This window comes from Prionailurus viverrinus, chromosome E1, assembly GCF_022837055.1.
Source record: "Prionailurus viverrinus isolate Anna chromosome E1, UM_Priviv_1.0, whole genome shotgun sequence".
Taxonomy (NCBI): domain Eukaryota; kingdom Metazoa; phylum Chordata; class Mammalia; order Carnivora; family Felidae; genus Prionailurus; species Prionailurus viverrinus.
Genome location: NC_062574.1, coordinates 26468986 through 26490515, shown reverse-complemented (window position 1 = coordinate 26490515; position 21530 = coordinate 26468986). Strand labels below are relative to the sequence as shown.

The 21530-nt window shown below is 35.6% G+C and overlaps 1 protein-coding gene across 2 annotated transcripts in view; it reads left to right on the top strand.

Annotated features, from left to right (window-relative positions):
- MED13 (mediator complex subunit 13) overlaps positions 1-21530 on the top strand; it is a 110536-nt gene that overhangs the window by 47533 nt on the left and 41473 nt on the right. For both annotated transcript variants that reach the window (XR_007147062.1, XM_047833949.1), the window contains exons 9-12: positions 3005-3688; positions 15361-15574; positions 17680-17761; positions 19799-19920. Coding sequence is in view for 1 of the 2 variants with exons in the window: in XM_047833949.1 (XP_047689905.1) it covers positions 3005-3688; positions 15361-15574; positions 17680-17761; positions 19799-19920 (1102 nt within the window). In the remaining variant the exon portion in view is untranslated. The remainder of the gene's footprint in view (positions 1-3004; positions 3689-15360; positions 15575-17679; positions 17762-19798; positions 19921-21530) is intronic.

Sequence of the window (21530 nt, the reverse complement as noted above, 5' to 3'; positions counted from 1 at the left end):
CTGTGCCCGACGTGGGGCTTGAACTCACAAGCTGTGAGATCATGACTTGAGCCAAAGTCGGATGCTCAACCTACTGAGCCGCCCAGGTGCCCCCCCCTTGCTGAATATTTTTAAAGCAAATCTTAAATATCATTTCACTCCTACTTCAGTATGCAACTCTAATATTTTAATTCTGTTATTATTTAATAATATTCTGGTAATATTTTCTTATATAACTATAATTCCATTATCACCCCTAATAAAAAGAATAGTATTTTCTTGGCGTCATCTGATATCCTCTACAGATTTGTCTCAGAAATGTCTATTTTAAAAAAATAATGTCTGTGTAGTTGGTTGTTTGACAAAGACCCAGACAAGAAGTATACCTTTGGTTGTTAAGTCTTTTATGTCTCTCTTGTAATCCCCTCTCCAATTTTTAGGACATTGGCTTGGCTGGAAAAACTAGGTCAGGTGTCCCGTGGAATGTCTCACATTCTGTATTTCTCAACTTGTCATATTGTAACTTGTTCTTTTAGTGTCATTTAATTTCTTTATCCCTTGCATTTCTGTAAATGGAAGTTACCTCTAGAGCTGTGCTGTCTAGTCCTAGCCATGTTAGTAACCACTAATGGATTTTAAATTAAAGCATTTGAATTTAAATACAGTTAAAAATTCAGTTTCTCATTGCACTGGCCGTATTTCAGGTCTTCAGGAGCCGCATGCAGAACATTTCTGTCATTACAGAAAGTGTTGTTGGACAGTGCTGATCTAGAGGCTTAATGAATTCAGGTTCAATATTTTTGATGAGAATACTTCACACGTGGTGCTGTGTTGCTTTGTATCTGTCACATCAGAAGACACATGTCTGGTTGTCCCACTTTTAATAATTTGTTGAGATTGAGAAGGTAATGGTCAGCCTGACCCCTTATTGTAAAGCTTGCCATGTTTAGTACGAATAAAGACAGTTTTTCTTCTTCTTTTGAAATCTCCAATCTTTCTTTTTCTTGACTTACTACATTGGTTTAAACTTTTGATAAAATTGTTGAATAGGAATGTTGAGTTAATATTCTTGCTTTGTTCCCAGTTTTAGGGATTAAGTTATTCAGTCTTTGATCATTAAGTATGATATTAGTATAGTTTTTCATAGATGTCCTTTATCAGATTAAGATTAGTCTTGCTTTTTGAGTCTTTTTTTTTTTTTTTTTTAAATTTTTTTTCAACGTTTTTATTTTATTTTTGGGACAGAGAGAGACAGAGCATGAACGGGGGAGGGGCAGAGAGAGAGGGACACACAGAATCGGAAACAGGCTCCAGGCTCCGAGCCGTCAGCCCAGAGCCTGATGCGGGGCTCGAACTCACGGATCGAGAGATTGTGACCTGGCTGAAGTCGGACGCTTAACCGACTGCGCCACCCAGGCGCCCCTTGAGTCTTTTTTTATAAATTTTTTTTTTATGTTTGTTTTTGAGACAGCATGAATTGGGGAGGGGCAGAGAGAGAGGGTGACACAGAATCTGAAAGAGGCTCCAAGCTCCGAGCTGTCAGCACAGAGCCTGACACGGGGCTTGAACTCACAAACTGTAAGATCATGACCTGAGCTGAGATCAAGAGTTGGATGCTTAACCGACTGAGCCACCCAGGGTGCCTCTCTAATTTTTAAGTTTATACTACTCCATAATTCTATGAAGGTATAATACTTTATTTTTGAGAGATAGAAACAGAGTGCAAGTGGGGTAAGAGCAGAGAGAGACGGAGACACAGAATCCAAAGGAGGCTCCAGGCTCTGAGCTGTCAGCACGGAGTGGTGCTCAAACCCACAAATGCAAGATCATGACCTGAGCCGAAGTCAGACGCTCAACCGACTGAGCTGCCCCGGCGCCCCTTGAGTCTTTTTATGATGAATTAGGTATTGAATTTTGCCATGTTTTTCTGTATTAAGATAGTTACATGGTTTTCTCTTTTATTCTGTTAATGTGATGAATTTTTATTGAATGTTATACCTTACATTCCTGGGACATGTTTTAAATTCATATTCCCTCCACATTTTTCTTCTAGTTTCTTAGTTAAAAAAAAATATTATATACATCACTATCAGTTTAGCTTGGAAATCTCATAGGGCACAGTATTTTTACTATGCTGAAAGAAATCTTAAACTCTGAACAAAATTACTAGATTTTTAGGCATGTAGTTTTAAGTTTTTCAGTTTAGAAATTGCTTCACATTATGAGGGAATAAATTTCTTCAGGCATTTTCTTTTCCTTTTCTAGTTAGTGGATTCGTTCTGTCATGGTATGCCTTGGGAGAAGGATGGCAGATATGGTGTGGGGCCCATCAGTCAGTTGCAGTGCTATCCAGAATGATTAACTTCGTTTGTGTAGAATAAGTTTCCTAGCTGGTTGCTGTAGGATTGTAGATTATGACTGAGCTTAGCCATTGATTTGCAGGTACATTGGTAAATGAATAAATTTCAGACCTTTTTAAACACGACTTTATCTTAACTAGAATTTTGTCTCTTGATTCAGATACTAAAATATTTAGGTTACATTAGTAAACTATCTTTGGTTGTCCGATCACATAGCTATTAAATGAGCAGAAGAGAATTGGCTCTTAGGAATCTTTCTGCAGTTCTTAGTTTTAGGTCACTCAACAAAGTATTTTTTATTTTTTTTGTTAAAAAATTTTTTTTAATGTTTATTTTTGAGAGAGAGAGAGTACAAGCGGGTGAGGGGCCGAGAGAGACACAGAACGTGAACCAGGCTTCAGGCTCTGAGCTGTCAGTACAGAGCCAAATGCGGGGCTCAAAGCCACAAACCATGAGATCGTGTCCTGAGCTGAAGTTGGATGCTCAACCAACTGAGTCACCCAGGTGCCCCAAAGTATTTTTTTCCAATGTAAATTCAAATAATTTTACTTTTAGATTTATATGTAAAAAACAAATGATAATATGGAATGTTTAATAGTGTTTACTTGTGTACTTAGATGTAATAATGATACTATAAACATTAAACCTTTCTTTTAACTTTTTAGGCACAAAAATCTCAAGCCAAGAAATCCTGGACAACAAGGACAGGCACCATCTTTAAGTCAGCAACAACAAGTACTTCCTAAGCACAAGACCAATGAAAAACAAGAAAAGAGTGAAAAACCACAGAAACGCCCCTTGACTCCTTTTCACCATCGTGTTTCTATTAGTGATGACGTTGGCATCGATGCAGATTCAGCTAGCCAAAGACTTGTGATCTCCGCTCCAGATAGTCAAGTGAGATTTTCAAACATCCGAACTAATGATGTAGCAAAGACTCCGCAGATGCATGGCACCGAAATGGCAAATTCACCTCAACCACCCCCACTCAGTCCTCACCCATGTGATGTGGTTGATGAAGGAGTAACTAAAACACCTTCAACTCCTCAGAGTCAACATTTTTATCAAATGCCAACACCAGATCCCTTGGTTCCTTCTAAACCAATGGAAGATAGGATAGACAGTTTATCTCAGTCTTTCCCAGCTCAGTTCCAGGAAGCTGTAGAACCTACAATATATGTCGGTACAGCAGTAAACTTGGAAGAAGATGAAGCTAATATAGCCTGGAAGTATTACAAGGTTCCAAAGAAAAAAGATGTAGAGTTTTTGCCTCCTCAGCTTCCAAGTGATAAATTCAAGGATGATCCAGTTGGACCTTTTGGACAGGAAAGTGTAACATCAGTTACAGAGTATGTATTTTTTTAATAGTCACTATTATAATTTAAGGGTGGAAATGATGTAAGTTCTTAATACTAGGACTCCAGAATTGGCTTCAGGGTAGGATTTACAATAATAATAAATCCTGTAAATATTAGTTTTGCATAATTTCTTTACTGTGATTTTTCCTTAGGGAGACTCATTATTATGACATATTTTAGTCACAAAAAAGTGGAGAAAATAATAGCATCAAACAACTTAAAGATTTTGAATATCATTAGAACTCTTGTGTACTGTTTTTTTTCCTCCATTCTTCCTTCGTCTGTCCTAAATTTGGTGTTTATCATTTCTGTACATGTTTTTATACATGTAGCTCTAATTAATTCATTTTAATTGCTTTATAGTATTTGTTATGAATATACATAATTTATCTGCTCTCTTAAAGGTGGACATATTGGTTATTTCAGTTTTTTCCAGTTACATAGGATGTAATAGTGAACCTTTTTGTACACGTTTCCTTATGTACTTGTATAAGATTTCTCTACGGAATACATCTCAAAGTGGAATTACTGGGCCATGGGGTTTGTCCACATTTGGCATTAAGGGTCATTGTCATGTTGGCTCTCCAACTATACCAGTTTACACCCTCATCAACCAGCAGAGTATGAGAATGATCTTTTCATCAGCATTTGGTATTACAAGCCTTCAATTTAGCTAATTTTTTATATGCAGAATGGCATCTTATTGTCTTAATACATGTTTGAAAGTAAGCATTTATTTAAAATGTTCTTTGGACATTCAGGTTTTCTCTTCTGTGAATTGTTTGTATATCCTATCTTTTAGTCCCATTTTTCCCCCAATTCTTTGCAAGTTCTTGCTATAAATCTTCAAAGAATTTTTTTTAATTAAAAGCATCTTTAATGTTTGTTTATTTCATTTTTAAAAAATATGTATTTATTTTTGAGAGACACAGTGTGAGCAGGGAGGATCTGAGAGAGAGGGAGACAGAAAATCCAAAGCAGACTTCCAGGCTCTGAGCAATCAGCACAGAGCCCAATGCAGGGCTCGAACTCATGAACTGTGAGATCATGACCTGAGCTAAAGTCAGACACTTAACCTACTGAGCCATCCAGGCACCCCCTGGCTATTAAGAAATAGTATCCCCTTCTTAATGTTCTGTACCTTTTTTTTCTATAGAATTTATTTTCATCTTTTTCTTTACTGCTTCTCATCACATTTTTTTTTCATTTATTTTTTAATTAATTTTTTTTTAACATTTATTTATTTTTGAGAAGCAGATAGAACAAGCAGGGGTGGGGCAGAAAGGGAGACACAGAATCTGAAGCAGGCTGTAGGCTCTGAGCTGTCAGCACAGAGCCCAGTGCAGGGCTTGAACCCACAAGCCGTGAGATCATGACTTGAGCCAAAGTCGGATGCTTAACTGACTGAGCCACCCAGGTGCCCCTCTTATCACATTTTTAAAATATAATTATTGTTTCTTCCTACACATTTTTGAATGAAGGAATAGGGGAGCTAATTGGTAGGCCTTACTCATTCAACAAGTTATTTAGCTTATACTATGTATTAGTTTTCCTACACTGCTTTATGATAATGGGGTTGGGATATTTTGGAGGGGAGACCTGGTACCTAAAATTGCAGAATGAAGGGGATCTTGGGTCTTTACCAGGTAGGTTATTCATTTTTTTAGAAAAGAAACCCTGTTGTTCCTCCATTTTCAGCTCTAATTTTTCATTTCTGTCTAGAAATACAGGTTCATATTTTCTCTGAGTTTTTGGTCATTTTGGCTCTCTTGTTGTGGGTTACCATCACCCCCTCTTGCATATTCTAGGCCATGAACTTTCTCTGCTGTGTTTTACTGATTTTGAGTTTCCCTGAGACTAAGTAAAATGTCCCATTTGTAGCCTTTGTCTCCTTTTCCCTACTGTTAAAGATTTATTCTTTCAATATTCCTTGTTATTTTAGTAAACCTGTGCATCTTATCTAGCTCTTTGAATCTTAAAAATATTCTAGTATGGGTTTTTTTTTTTTTTTTCAGTTAAAATTAATCTGGATTTGAAATTTAGGGACTTTAGGATACCTTTTGATCATGGAAAACAACTAGCTTATTTAACAGGCAGATAATCTCTTGAAAACAAATGATGTCTTGGAAACAAGTCTTAAAAAGATCTTAGTCTCATTTGTGCTGGATATAATATAAAAGTCCTGAGTACTTGCCTGAAACTACTTTTGGTCTCCTTGTTTCTGTACTTCTCCTTTACATATATTCCTACACAGTAGAGTGATCATTGTAGGTTAAATGTTAGATGTTATTCATTTGCTGAAAACCCTCCAGTAGTTTCCCTCTACATTTAAGATAAAATCCAAACTCTTATTCCTCATCTGTAAGCTTCTACCCAGTTTCCTGTCTAGCTAGTTCTTCACTCTTATCTATTACTGCCCTGTTTGCTTTCTGATTTTGAGGCATCAGATTTTCTGGTTATTCCTTCAGAAAGCCAAGCTCGTTCCTTTGTTTGTTTTTTTTTTTTTTTTTTTAATTTTTTTTTAAAGTTTATTTATTTTTGAGAGAGACAGAGACAGAATGCGAGTGGGTTAGGGGCATAGAGAGAGGGAGACACAGAATCCGAAGCAGGCTCCAGGCTCTGAGCTGTCAGCACAGAGCCCGATGAGGGGCTCAAACCCACAAGCTGTGAGATCATGACCTGAGTCGAAGTCAGATGCTCAACCTCAACCGACTGAGCCACCCAGGTGGCCCAAGCCAAGCTCATTCCTAATGGCCTTTAGTATTGTATTACAGATGCGGGGAATAGCTCACCCCTTCTTATTCAGTCCTGCTGAAAAGTTACCTTTTCAGGAGGTAGTTTCCTGACCATTTTATCTAAACTATGGCTTTTCTTCACTCCCCAAATCACTACCTACCTTGTACACGGTTTTCATTTTTTCCTTATATATATCATCCTATATCATCCAAAATCATATCATGAATTTGTTAATGATCTTTTCCCTATTAAAATACGAGCTCTGTGAAGGCAGGGGCTCTCCGTCTTGTTTACTGCTGTATTCCTCCAGATTACACACAAACATCCCTAGAACAGGTCTAGGCACATAGTGCACATTCATTAGACGTTTGGATAAATTAAACAACAGTATATTCCTAGGGTTACTTTATGATTTTAGAACTTATTTTCCTTCTAGATTATATTTTCTTATTTAATATAAAAAATGTAGTGTTAAGGACGAAAAGTACTGTTATGAATATTTTAAAAACTTAAGGGGTGAGTTTATGGGCATATTGTATTCATAAGATCAAGAATTCTAGCCATGACTTTAAATAAGTGTATTAGCTGATTGTATGCAGGAGCATCTGTAGGTGAAATGAAATGAAGGTCTCTTAGAAGTTTTAGGGGGTGCCTGGGTGGCTCAGTCAAACATCTGACTTCGGCTCAGGTCATGATAATCATGGTTCATGAGTTCAAGCCACGCATCAGGCTCTGTGCTGACAGCTCAGAGCCTGGAGCCTGCTTCGGATTCTAGGGCTCCCTCTCTCTCTCTGCCCCTCCCCTGCTTGTGCTCTTTCTCTTTCAAAAATAAACATTAAAAGAAAAAAAAAAGTTAATATAGTTGGGGTTGCCTGGGTGGCTCAGTTGGTTAAGTGTCCAACTTTGGCTCAGGTCATGACATCACAGGTTTGTGAGTTTGAGCCCTGCATTGGGCCCTTTACTGTCAGTTCAGGGCTCGCTTCTCTCTCTTTCTGCCCCTCCCTTACTTGTCTGTTCGTGTGTGGCACGCTCACTCTCAAAAATAAACAAACATTAAAAAAAAATAAGTTAGTACAGTTTAACATTAGAATCTGTTTTGAAATTGTTTGACATTTTTCTCATGTAATAAGAATGAGAGGATACAAGTATAATGTAGAAAAGTAGCTGCAGAGTAGAATGGTGCTGGGTCGTGATTATTTAAATTAAGGAAATAACATGCTTCCACTTGTTCCTGGTCACCATTTTTTCTGCTTTGTGAAAAGACTGAATAAAAGGGTGGTGTTTTTTTTTTTTTTAATTCTGTGTCTTATGTGAGTATTGTTTTAGTTACATTAGTTACTAAAATGTGTATTATGTTACAATTTGCTTTTGCGTAGAATCCTTTTTTTATTTTAATAGATTAGAATATGGAAAAAAGTAAACAGGTTTAGCTGCTTGCTGTATGAACTAAAACATTTATGGAACATAATTGTTCTGTACTTGATAGAAGTTTTTTGGTTTTATGTTTTAATCACGTGAATATTTTGTCCTTGTAGTTCCTCTTGTATGGCAGTAGCTCTCAATTGGAGCAATTTCTTATTCCCTCACTCATACCTTCAGGTGACATTTGACAGCGTTAAGAGACAATCTAGATTGTCACAACGGGGAATGTGCTACTGGCATCTGGTAGGTAGAGTCCAGGGATGCCGCTAGATACCCTACAATATGTAGGACAGTCCTCCGCAACAAAGCCCAAAATGTTCATAGTGTTGAGGTGCCTTAATATCATAAATAACTTTTACAGAAATTTGAACTCTGGAATAAGTTATTAAATTAGATAGGCCAAACATGTTTACTGATTAGTTTTACTAGGGAGATCCCCCATACTATTTTACTATACAGTAAAATACCTGGTGTGGGCTTCAGTGTTTGCATTATGCTAACAAAAGTTTTGTTTTGTTTTGTTTTTCATAGTTAAAAGGATCTTATTTGGATAACTTAGTGATTCAGGTACCTACTATTAATATTACTTGAGATAGGATGTCATGAGGATCATCACTCAGGTGATGTCTCCTGTCATTAAAATAAATTCTATGAATTAATACTCTTCTCGATGGCATTTAAACACCTGTCTTGAATTCTTTTTTTTTTTTAATTTTTTTTTTTTAATGTTTATTTATTTTTGAAGGAGAGACAGAGCACTACCAGGGGAGGGGCAGAGAAAGAGAGAGAGGGAGACACAGAATCTGAAGCAGGCTCCAGGTTCTGAGCTGTCAGCACAAAGCCTTACACAGGGCTCGAACTCACAAACTGTGAGATCGTGACCTGTGCCCAAGTCAGACGTTCAACTGACTGAGCCACCCAGGCAACCTTTGTCTTAAATTCTTTATAGAAGCATTGTCTAGGTTTAAAGATATAATATGATCAAACCTTTTCTAGTCAGAGTAGTCCAGTCAGAAGCCTAGATTGCTTTATATAATAAATTTCTGAATTCATATTACTAGGTAAATTCATATTACTGAATTCATATTACTAGGTAAACCTGGTAAATTTCTATTCTTTTTCCATACTCTGAGTTTTGAAAGTATTTAAATATATGGCGGTTAATTAGGGGGCTGTTGCAACTCCTGCATTCTTTTGCCCTTTGGAACATTATCTTTTTAAATTCATATTCTTCAAATATCTGTTTCATCAGTTTGAATAAAACTGAAGTTTCCCTAATATGCAGGATGCTGTAAAGCACTGTTGGAGTAAAAAATAAATTTGGTCCTGGCCCTAAACGAAATTGTAATCCAGTGGAAACTAACATTCTCTGATAGAAGCATACATAAAAGATATTAGGGATGGTGAGCCAGAGTGAAGAATAATTTAATTCCATTTATGAAGATCCAGAAGTTTTATGTACTTTGGTATGGATAGATTATACGGTGTTGCTTAGTAGTTTGCTATGTCATGATGAGAAATGAGACCTGAAAAGGGAGGTGGGGCTATATAATGGAATAAATTATATAAAATACTATTTATAAAAATACTGTTTATGAGTATGTATTTTCCTTGAGATGATAGGGGCACTGTTGTACTTTTTTTTTTTTTTTTTTGAGGTAGATAAAATAATAGGGTTTTGGAAAATAAGGATTTTAGAAATATTAACCAAGTAATATTATTGAAAGATTTTTTGAAATGAAGAGGTATATATGTATGAAAGGACATCAGTTTGGACTCTTGAATAGTTCAGATATAAGGTGATACAGGGCCCTAGGAAATTAGAGATCGTAGGGATGTGTAGATTTTGTAAGTATAGAATAGACAAGAACTTTATGACCAGTTGAATAGTGCAGTGAGGTAGTAACAGGAGAGTTAAAGAACAGCATATTTATTTTATGAGGGAAAGAGGAGGAAAAACCGATTTGAAGACTTCTACCCTTTTACTCAGTTTACCTTAAATTAAGATTTATGTAATTTTTAAAATTTTTTAAATTTTTTATAATTTAGTTTTTATAATTTTTTTTAAAGTACAAGAAACTGTTAATCCCTGTTATCTTGAAGGAGAGGGATTGGGATATTTAGAAGTTTCAACTATGCCTTTGTTTATAATATGACTTTTATTTATTTTTTTATTTTATTTTATGTTTTTAATGTGTATTTATTTTTGAGAGAGAGAGAGAGAGGGGGAGAGATCGTGAGCGGGGGAGGGGCAGAGAGAGAGAGGGAGACAGAATCTGAAGCAGGCTTCACGCTCTGAGCTGTCAGCACAGAGCCCGATGTGGGGCTCGAACTCACAGACCGCAAGATCATGACGAGAGTCGAAGTCGGACGCTCAACCGACTGAGCCACCCAGGAGCCCCAGTGTACAATAATGACTTTTAAATATGTGTTTGTAATACATACGCATTGTAAATTAAAAAAAAAATTTTTTTTAACATTCATTTTTGAGAGTGAGAGAGACAGAGCGTGAGTGGAGGAGGGGCAGAGAGAGAGGGAGACACAGAATCCAAAGCAGGCTCCAGGCTCTGAGCTGTCAGCACAGAGCCTGACGTGGGGCTTGAACTCACGGACAGTGAGATCATGACCTAAGCTGAAGTCAGATGCTTAACTGACTGAGCCATCCAGGCACCCCATTTAATTTTTTTAGTTTATTCATTTATTTTGAAAGAGAAAGTGTGAGCAGGGTGGTGGGGGAGAGAGAATCCCAGGCAGGCTCCTCACTGTCATCTTAGAGCATGTTGCGGGCCTCGAACTCATGAGCTGAAATCAATAATCAGACAGGAGTCAAATGCTCAACCAGCTGAGCCACGTAGGCGTCCCTATGTTGTAAATTTGAATTTAGTGTGAGGAGCCTGCTGAAAGATTCTGTCAGACATTTGTGGCATTGTATCTGAAGCTTAGGAGAGGAAACTATTAACACAGTTGGAGTAATACATAATGCAAAGAGGGGCAAGAATCTTATCAGTAGAAATTTAAAAAGAAACATTTTTTTAATAAAAATTTTATAGGTGTGTGCTTTTTTAGAATGATGGAGGAGAAATTTGTACGTTTGTTTTATTCACATTAAGTGAAAATTCAATTTCCATTTGGTATAAATAAAGTTTTCCATTGACTGCTGTTAAAGAGTGGCACTGTACTTCCATAATAGGTGGATAAACAAAAGAAAGCAGTATTCTTAGTTTTTCTAATTCTTAGTTTTAGATGGTGATGGCTTGCCTAACTAGTACAGAGTATTAGGATTCATCATTTCTAAACATCTCCCTTGTTCTTAGACTTCATGTGCCTCAGTTGATGCCAGATATTTCAGCAGCTACTTTAAAGTGAAATTCCTTTCTAATTTCTTAGAATTTAGTTGGGGGAGAGAGAGGTTGAGGTGGAGCATAGCATATCTTACATACCGGATATACACATCTGTGGCAATCTTCTTTTTGCTTCTAATTATTTTTAGTTTCTTTATTGGTTAACGCTAGTATCTATTTTAGAATAGTGGCTTTTAAGACCTCATAAGCTTTAGGGGTGCCTGGGTGACTCAGTCGGTTAAGCATCTGACTTTGGCTCAAGTAATGATCTTGTGGTTTGTGGGTTCAAGCCCCACATCAGACTCTGTGCTGATAGCTCAGAGTCTGGAGCCTACTTCGGTTTCTGTGTCCTTGTCTCTCTGCACCTCTCCTGCTGGCACTCTGATGTTCTCTTTCAAAAGTATAAATAAACATTAAAAATTTTTTTTAAACCTTGTAAGTTAAAAAAAATAAAATAAACCTTGTAAGTGTTGAAGATAGCAAAATTTCTGCAAAGAAACATTACAGTTTTTTTAATATCATTTTTCAAGGGCTAGCACTTAGTTCTAGTAGTATTTTGATTGCTTAAAATAGTCTTCTATTTTGATTCAGAGGGAGACATTTCTATACCCTGAGCAGAGAAAGAACTATACTGGAGCATAGTTTTATCATGTCTTGTTCTATAGCAAGGCTACATCTGGATATCTTAACCATAGAATTCATCAATAGAGTTAGCTCCTATGTTGCATTAGGGGTATACCTGACATTTATATTGTATATATCATACAGTTACAGAGTGCATTATCTGATCTCTAAAAGATAGTTTCTATTTTGTTTCATAGGAGTCTGTGATGAAATAAACTTGTTTTGGTTTATTGTAATCTAAATATTTTAAGTAAGTCTTACTTGATATCTTAATACAATAAAGCTATTCTTCTTACAGTTAGCTTGACTCAGTTTAAGGATTGATGCTGAATAGTGGGTGTGGTACCAGAAAAGGTACTATTAAAGAAAATAGAGGATTTTTGATATTTATTAAATTCATTTGTTCCTTAACATTTCCTTCTATAGCTTATCTCCTTCTATAATTGTCAATCCTAAAATACTGTCGTTTCTTGTCTGGAAGAATTTTTATTGAATAAAGGCCTAAAAGCATGTGCTACTCCAAGCCATGTTAAATTCTCTACAAGTATGTTTCAGGATAGAATGTTACTGTTGTCATAGTAAAAGGAAAGAGATACACTTAATGAATAATATAAACGTAATTTCAGTTTGCTTTGGTCTTTGCAAAGCTTCCTGTTCATTACTGTACCTAATCCTCTTCCAGTTTGTCTGTATTTAGCTCTATATCTGATTGAAACTATCTCTGTAGTTCGACTATATGTGAAAAGTTTCTTTTAGAAAAGGAGGGGTTATTCCTGTTTCACAGAAATATATATATACTATATGATGATAGTGATGAAATAACTTTGAGTTTTTAATCTGACATCTTTTAAAAATCACAATTTTTTCTATTCTTATCAATTTTAAATATAGAAAGATGTGTAATGTAAATATATTTTAAAATATGTTGTGACTTGATACTCATGATATTATTGACTACATTTAAATTCATTGCATATCCCAATGTCTGTGAGAACCATTCAATAAAATAACAAGTTGTCTTTAGGCACCGCATTTGGTTTACTCATTTTTATTCTTAATAGAGCCCTGTGCAGGAGCATTGGTCCTTTAATGTAACTGCACACTAGTTTAACTACTTGTGTAAACAGTGTGGCAGTTTTCCTGCTTCTGCCAGAGGACAACTTAATATGAGAAACAGTTGTTTTATTCACCTCTACACAGAGTAGTAGTGTCTTTCAGGTTGGTGGTGGGGAGGAGGAGTGGGATCTTAACACTTTTCTCCTATGAATAGTTACTTGAATATGCATACTTAAAATCTTTCCAGCCTTAACTTTGTTACTATGTTACCTTAGCAAACCATTTCTTTCTACATAATTTGCACATCAAAATCAGCATACTCTGCATTTTCTGTCTTATAAGATTAATTATAAGTAGTGAATAAGAAAACATGTCAAAGTAGATAGCAAACTACTTTGGAGAGACTTATGTTAGCACCTAATAGTTGAGCAAACAGTTTTGGTCTAAGATGGTAAGATACAATGCTACTCTTTAAGAAATACCTATTCATTCATTTATAGAAGTATTCTAACAATTTTAAAACATACTCCTGTTAACTAGTTAGCACCATGTTCAAATGGAAGAAAGTTTTTATAGACCTGGGATTTTAGTTTTGGGGATAAATCTGGGGCATATTGGGAATAACAATGACATGGTATTTAATAGCATGCTTAGAAAATATCAGTTATTATTTTTTTATGTCCTCTGTTTCACCCTTAGTTTATAGTGTATATGGAGTACTTATAGTGCTGGGCATCTTAAATAGATTGAAAGTTATGATATCCTTCCATTCAAAGATTTTATAAGCTAACAAATACCTTCACCTTCATTGTTCCCAAATCTTACATCTCTTATAATTTTTTGTCTTAAATTGTAGGACAGATAAGTAGCAGCAGTATCACTTTCTGATGAATGAAGATGGTTTATTTCCAAGTACAAGATACTGTATTATAGAATTATTAATGCATCCACAACGTCTCAATCCTATGTGGTTTTTCGATTTCATGTATTCATTTAAGAAATATTTATTGAGTACCTTCTACTTGCCAGGCACTGTTCTAGGCATTTGGGATAATTCAATGAACAAAGGCAAGATCCCTGTCATTTAGGGTCTTATATTCTAGTGAGAGTGACAGTGTACTATTAATATAAGCAAGTTATATAGATTTTAAAAGATAAGTGCTATGGAGGGAAAAATAGAGCAGGGTGAGGGGGATCAGTGTTGAAGTAGTTGGGCATTTTGCAATTTTAAATAAGGTCTCCTACATAAGGTGACATTAAACAAAGTCTTTTAGAAAGTGAAGGAGTTGGCCATGCAGATACTTGGAGAAAGAATGCTCCAAACAAAGGGAACAGTCAGGAGTGTGTCTGGCCTGTTTGAGGAACATGAAGGAAGGTCTTGGAAGCAGAGTTGAGAGAGGCAGGAGTAGAATAACCAAATGAAGTTGGTTGGAGAGGCAAAGAGGAGAAAGGTCAAGGAAAGCTTTGGTAGGATATTACAAGGGGTTTGGTTTTTATTCGGAGTGAAATAGTCCTTGCAGGATTTTTACCCTGGTCTGAGTAGAAGCCTCGCTACTTCTTTCTGGCAGCATGGGAATCTCCACTTTACAAACTATAGAGAACATGAATTTGGGAGTCAGAAAGTGTCTTCTACAAACCAAAAACATCATTCAGTGTTCACACTCACCAAGTACCCTGGTCTTCAGAGATGGAAAAGTCTTGATGCTTTCTGGGATTCTGGTGGTGCAAATCAGCTTCTTGCTCTTACCCTTTGATTTTAGCTTCCTCTGATCTGACAGTTTCTACTTGTTTGTCTTTCTAACTTCAGTGTTGTCTCCTCTCTTGTTTTGTTTTATTGATTCTAGTCACCATGTGAAACCATAAGACTGATGATATAAAAATAGATTTTTCTAATCCGATCAGGTAAAAACTTTGAGGTACTTGAGCTGAAACTTCACTTGCCATTATAAAACCTCTTGCCAGAATTAATAAGTTATAGTGTTCATGAAACACAAATTAGGTCCTTATAATTTTATAACCTTATCCACTCATGTCAATAGGAAAAGGATAATCACTTCCATTGTATAAATTGTATAAACCTAGTCTTGCCTCAGCACATAGCCCACAATTTTGAGAGTTCCTGTCCTGGAGCAATTTTGATGTAAGAGTCCCTTTCAAAAAAAAAAAAAAGTTCCTTTCAGTGAATAGACTTGGACAAGTTAATGCATGTAAGGAATTGGGAACAGAGTGGACATATTTTGGTGGAAAGAACAAATAGGAGACCTAGATTTTAGCTTCATTTCTTGATTGCTAAACTTGAGGCTTTAATAAATCATGTAACCTCTCAATGCCTTAATTTCCTCATTCGTAATATGAAGGATTACAGTTTAGATCATCTCTAAATAATCATGAAAACTTGATGATTCTTAAGTCATTGGAATTTTTTTTGCTTTTATGGAAAATTAAATATAATTTTCTAATTTTGTTTTTTTGTTTTTAATGCAGGTTAATGGTGCAATGTAAGAAACCTTTAAAAGTTTCTGATGAATTAGTGCAGCAATATCAAATTAAAAATCAGTATCTTTCAGCAATAGCATCTGATGCAGAGCAAGAATCTAAAATTGATCCATATGCATTTGTTGAAGGAGATGAGGAATTCCTTTTTCCTGATAAGAAAGATAGACAAAACAGTGAGAGAGAAGCTGTAAAAAAACACAAGGTGAGTAAAAGAAATCATAGTACACCAAAGGGTCGCTGATATTTTTTAACACAGCATATAGTACCATACTTCTCTCTCTTTTTTTTTTTTTTTTTTGTCTTTTAAAATAGATTAAGGGGCACCTGAGTGGCTCATGTCAGTTAAGCCTCCAGCTCTTGATTACAGCTCAGGTCAAGATCTCACCATTGTGAGATCAAGCCCTGTTCCGGGTCTGCACTGACAGCATGGAGCGTGCTTGGGATTTTCTCTCCCTCTCTCTTTGCCCCTCCCCTGCTCGCACTTGCTCTTTCTCTCCCACTCTCTCAAAAATAAACACACTTCGGGGTCCCAGGGTGGCTCAGTAGGTTGAACGTCCAAGTTCAGCCCAGGTCATAGTCTCGCGATTTGTGGACTCGAGCCTCGTGTCGGGCTCTGTGCTGACAGCTCAGAGCTTGGAGCCTGGTTTGGATCCTGTTTCTCCCTGTCTCACTCTGCCCCTCCCCCACATGTGCCTGCTCTCTAAAAAATAAATAAACGTTTATTATTTTTTTATTTTTTTTTTAACGTTTATTCGTTTGTGAGAGACGCTGTGAATGAGGGAGGGGCAGAGAGAGAGGGAGACAGGATCTGCGAGGCTTGAACCCACGAACCATGAGATCATGACCTGAGCCGAGGTCAGAACCTTAACCTGCTGAGCTACCCAAGTGCCCCAATTTTTAAAATAAATAAATAAACAAACAAAATTAAAAAATATAGAATGGATATTTATCCTTTTAAATAATGAAAATATTTTTTTTGAATAGGTAAATCAGGCACATTGTACAAAATTTAAGAGTTTATGTAGACTTTATACCTGGTGTCTGATAATGAAAAGATTGTTATTTACTGTAAGAGTTTTTTTGGGTTTGAGGAAAGTACATTAACTTCTGTAATACTGAAATCAGAAAATTTAGGTAGATGAAGTATTTTGATACTGAGTTAAAATGTACTGAAATAGGTGAAGTGCCAGTTTTCAAAATACAATAAAATACCCAATGCTGAGTTTATAACGTACATGATATTTTTGAATGTGAGTTAACTTATAAAGCCCCTTGATGAAATATATTAAATATAGGATACAGGAGTATTTATTAGAAATTTGAAAATCTAATATTATAGGATGTATTAAGCACAAGATAACTCTGTTGGATAAGAATTTTGCCTTTAAGGGTACCTGGGTGGCTCCGTCAGTTATGCGTCTGACTTCAGCTCGGGTCATGATCTCATGGTTTGTGGGTTCAAGCCCTGCGTTGGGCTCTGTGCTGACAGCTCAGCGCCTGGAGTCTGCTTCCGATTCTGTTTCTCCCTCTCTCTGCCCCTCCCCTGCTCATGCTCTGTCTCTGTCTCTGTCTTTCAAAAATAAATAAACGTCAAAAAGTTAAGACAAAAAGTAGGGGCGCCTGGGTGGCTCAGTCAGTTAAGTGTCCAACTTTGGCTCAGGTCATGATATCACACTTCTTGGTTTCAAGCCCCACTTCGGGCTGTGTGCTGAAAGCTCAGAGCCTGGAGCCTACTTTGGATTCTGTATCTCCCTCTTTCTCTGCCCCTAACCTGTGTGTGCTCGCTCGCTCGCGCTCTCTCCCTCTCTCTCTTTCTTTCTCCCCGTTAAAAATAAATAAAAACATTAAATAAAAAATTTTTTTTAATTAAAATTTGCCTTTAATGTAAAATATGGAAATTGAAATCTGTAAAATTGTGAAAAGGACCCAATAATAAGTATAATACAGAAAATTCTTTCACAGAGTTTTTAGCCTTACTGTGCGCCTGGTACTTGACATTTTGTCCTTCTGTAAATAAGAGTAGTAGCTGGGAAGGATATAGGTATTATAGAAAGAACATGGACTTTGGAATTTGACAAATTTAGCTTGGAATCCCAGCTCCCACCGTTTATCCAGATACATTTCCTGGGTTATCTTTAGAACTATTTTTTGTAAGTTGAACGTGCTGTTTATCATATAGATTAATTGTGGGAATTAGTATGACTGTAGAACATCTAGTAGGATGCTTGACACATAGTTACTCAGTAGTTGGAAGATTTTGTTATTTTAAATTATATATTTCAGTCTAATATGTAATATTGTTTGCAGGTAGAAGATGGGCCATCTAGTGTAACAGTATTATCACATGAAGAAGATGCTATGTCATTATTTAGTCCATCTATCAAGCAAGGTAAAACTTTTATTTTCTAATCAAAATATTGCATTACAAGATTACTGCTACAAGCTAATCTGATATTATTGGACTTACAGTGTTCCTTTTTGCATAATTTATGTTTCATAGAAAGGTACCTATCTTAAAATGATTTATTGCTTATTTTGTATTGAGAGAAGCAGGTTGAGACGATAGAAATTCTGTTTTGAATTGTTGAAACTTTCTCTCAAATAAAAATAGTTCTTATGTAAAATGAGATTTGAACAGATCATCACCTTAAGGTCCCTCTCTGATCTGAAAACTCAACTTTATAAATTAGACTTGACTACAATTTTGTTGTCCTTTACTCTCTCACTCAAATTAGAAGAACTGTTGAAATTATTAATTTAACAAATATTTATCAAACAGGTTTTAAATGTAGGGACTATTCTTAGCACTGAGGATACTGTGAAAAAGACTCCACTTTGAAAGTGTCTGACTAGTGCTCCTTGTGCTTGGAATAGAGAGGTGTGGCACATTATTTGTTTTACAAAATTTGTGTGGGAATGAGTGTAATTGCTGTCTTCTGCTTTCTCTAAATTTGGACCATCTCCCACATTCTGGAGCAATCTTTTGAGGTGGAGCTTTGAAATATTTTTTAATAAGTACCCTAGATGATTTTTTACACCAAATTTCAGAACTGCTCCAGTTAATTTTTAGAACTATCATGCAGAGGCACTTGGAAAGTGACTTTCATCTTTCTGAAAGTGAGGACTATTTCAAGTCATTTGATACACCAAGCATACTTCAGGTTATACACCAAACTGTAATTTTTTTCTTATATGAGAATGTAAAAGGAATTTAACTTCTGTTGGTATTTGTAATTTTTCTTAAGTAATCCTATATTTTTCCCTCTACAACTGGGAAGAGTAAAAAAAAAAAAAAAGAAAAGGAAAAAGGAAAATAAAATTCTAGAACTAAGGGGGCGCCTGGGTGGCTCAGTTGGTTAAGCGTCCAACTTCAGCTCATGTCATGATCTCACCGCTCATGAGTTCAAGCCCCGCATCGGGCTCTTTGCTGACAGCTCAGAGCTTGGATCCTGCTTCAGATTCTGGGTCTCCCTCTCTCTCTCTGCCCCTCCCCTGCTCATGCTCTCTCTCTGTCTCTCAAAAAATGAATAAACATTTAAAAAAAAATTTTTTTTTTTTTTTAATTCCAGAACTAAAATGAAAGCTTAACCAACAGGTAATATTTATTGAGTACTTCACTGCCTGGCACTGGACAAAGTGCTTTAGCTACATCCTTCATTTTTAATTCTTGTTATTGCTAAGGTACAGAGAGGTTAAGTAACTTGTTCAGGGTCATATTGTTAGTGTCATAGTTGGGAATTCAAATTCATGATAGTCTCTCTGACTCAAGAGCCAGGGCACTTAATCATTGTAGTATGTTTCTTTCTTTCAGGAAGATAGAAAACTAAAAATGTGGAAGATAGAAAAATAAAAGAGTGTGTGTGTGTGTGTGTGTGTGTGTGTGTGTGTGTGTGTGTGTGTACTATTGTCCTGTTAGTGTATATCTTTTTATTTGTTATATAAAATCAGAGTATTTAGCCATGTTATGGATTACATAGCCTTTAGTGAGCTTCCTGGAGAAGTTACTACATTTATTTGCAATTTTATTTCTATGAAAAAATTTCTAGATTTTAAGGAAATCACCGTTTCTTTTTTTTTTTTTTTTTTAATTTTTTTTGTTTTTAATGTTTATTTTTTTGAGAGAGACAGAGAGACAGCACGAGCTGGGGAGGGGAAGAGAGAGGGGAGACACAGAATCTGAAGCAGGCTCCAGGCTCCGAGCTGTCAGTACAGAGCCTGAAGCGGAGCTTGAACTCACAGACTTTGAGATCATGACCTGAGCCGAAGTCAGACACTTAACCGACCAAGCCACCCAGGCGCCCCAAGCAAATCATAGTTTCTTATTGCAGAATAGGTTTAAAGTTAGATATCTAGTTTAAATAAATAGAATAATACTTATTTGGTCAGTAGTGGAATTTTTTATTTTGCCTTTTTGGTTGACGTGTAGATGCTCCACGCCCTACTAGTCATGCCCGCCCTCCATCAACCAGCTTGATTTATGACTCAGACCTGGCTGTCTCTTATACTGACCTTGATAATCTTTTCAATTCTGATGAAGATGAATTAACAGTGAGTATTCTATTAATGGCTAAGATTTATAATATCTTTTCCTTAATTTCATGTAGACTTATTTTTCAGAAGTGGTGTGTGACTTGAACTGTATGTTTTGGCCCTGAAAAATAAGAAGTATTTTGTAATAAAATTTTATTAATTGGTTTCCTTTTTTTAAACTTATGTTTGAGCATTCTTGGCATAGTGTCACCTACAAACTATGTGTGTTTTTTCTTTATTTTTTTATGTTTGGGATGTGTGATTAAGTTTAATTTGAACGCTATGATATATTTTTTTTCTGCAATCTTTAGGAAGCAGAATTATTTTCCTATTCTTTAATCCTCTCATTTGAGAAATGACCCTGGAATTGACTCACTTAGATAAGAATAATAAGTAATTAACATTAAAATTGTATGCCTTGTCAATTTATTAAGGAATACCACTTCTTTTGAATATGTTTGTCATCACAACCATTATTTTAAGACAGCAATATACTATAATAATGAAAAAGGAAGAAGAGGTAGTATTTAATTTTGAACATCCATTTGCACATAAAGGTGATTATAAAAGAAAACTTAAAATGAGGTTTGTTAGAATGTCAGATTAGTGAACTGAGTGCTGCATTATCATAAAAGGGAATTCCATTTTCATCTGCATAAAGGTAGCTTGAAAACGTCTGTAGTACATTTGGTCTTTCTTGTCCTATATAATACATACTTTTTTATATAACATATACCTTTAATCCTCTTTTGTATATGATACACACTGTGTGTATTTGTGTATATATACACATACGTACACATACAGGCACATTTGGTGTCTTCAATTAAGTGATATACAGCAGGTATAGCTGTACATAAACTAACATTTTATATCCCAAAATATAGTATATTTTAGAGAGTACCATTTACTAGGTAAATATATCCTTGAATTCCTTGATACTTTTATGCTTCCTGTTACTATTCATGTATCAGCTATGGATATTGTGAGGTAAGAAGGTTGTAATTAGAACTGTTATGTTTATGACAAAGAGGCTAACAGGAGACTTGGAACCATGTTAGATATAACCAAATATAAAAACATTGGTGATAGATTGGAGATAGTAAAACTTGGTTTGTTCAACGTATTAAAACTAATTTTTAGTTAGGTGTACTATTGTTTGTCATATGAGATCTTTCTGAAGTGTATGCTTTTGTTTTACGTGTTGCAGCATTTTTCTAGGGAGAAGAGGTTATTAAACAAGGTAAAAATATAAATTAGAATTCAGAGAGGTGATTGATTATATAGGAAAATTTGATGTATTTTATTTGAGGGGACAAATGTTTTAGGAGTATTTTTTTCTAAAAAGCGGTTCTGTATTACAAATCCTTATTGCAGATTTCCGTTTTCTTTCTTTTTTTTTTTTTTAATTTTAATAGGCTTTAAGTGGTAGGTTATTCTCCTGTGTTCTGAAAGTATTAGTCATTTTTATTTGGAGGAACTTTTCCCTCTGTTAAATTGCAGGATTACCATATAAACAGACAAAATAATCTGGGTTCACTGATTGTTTAAAATATGTTTTAGGTCTTTATAAATTGTTTCTAGTATCTCATATTTTGGCTCTAGCATAAATTCAAAATACTATATTT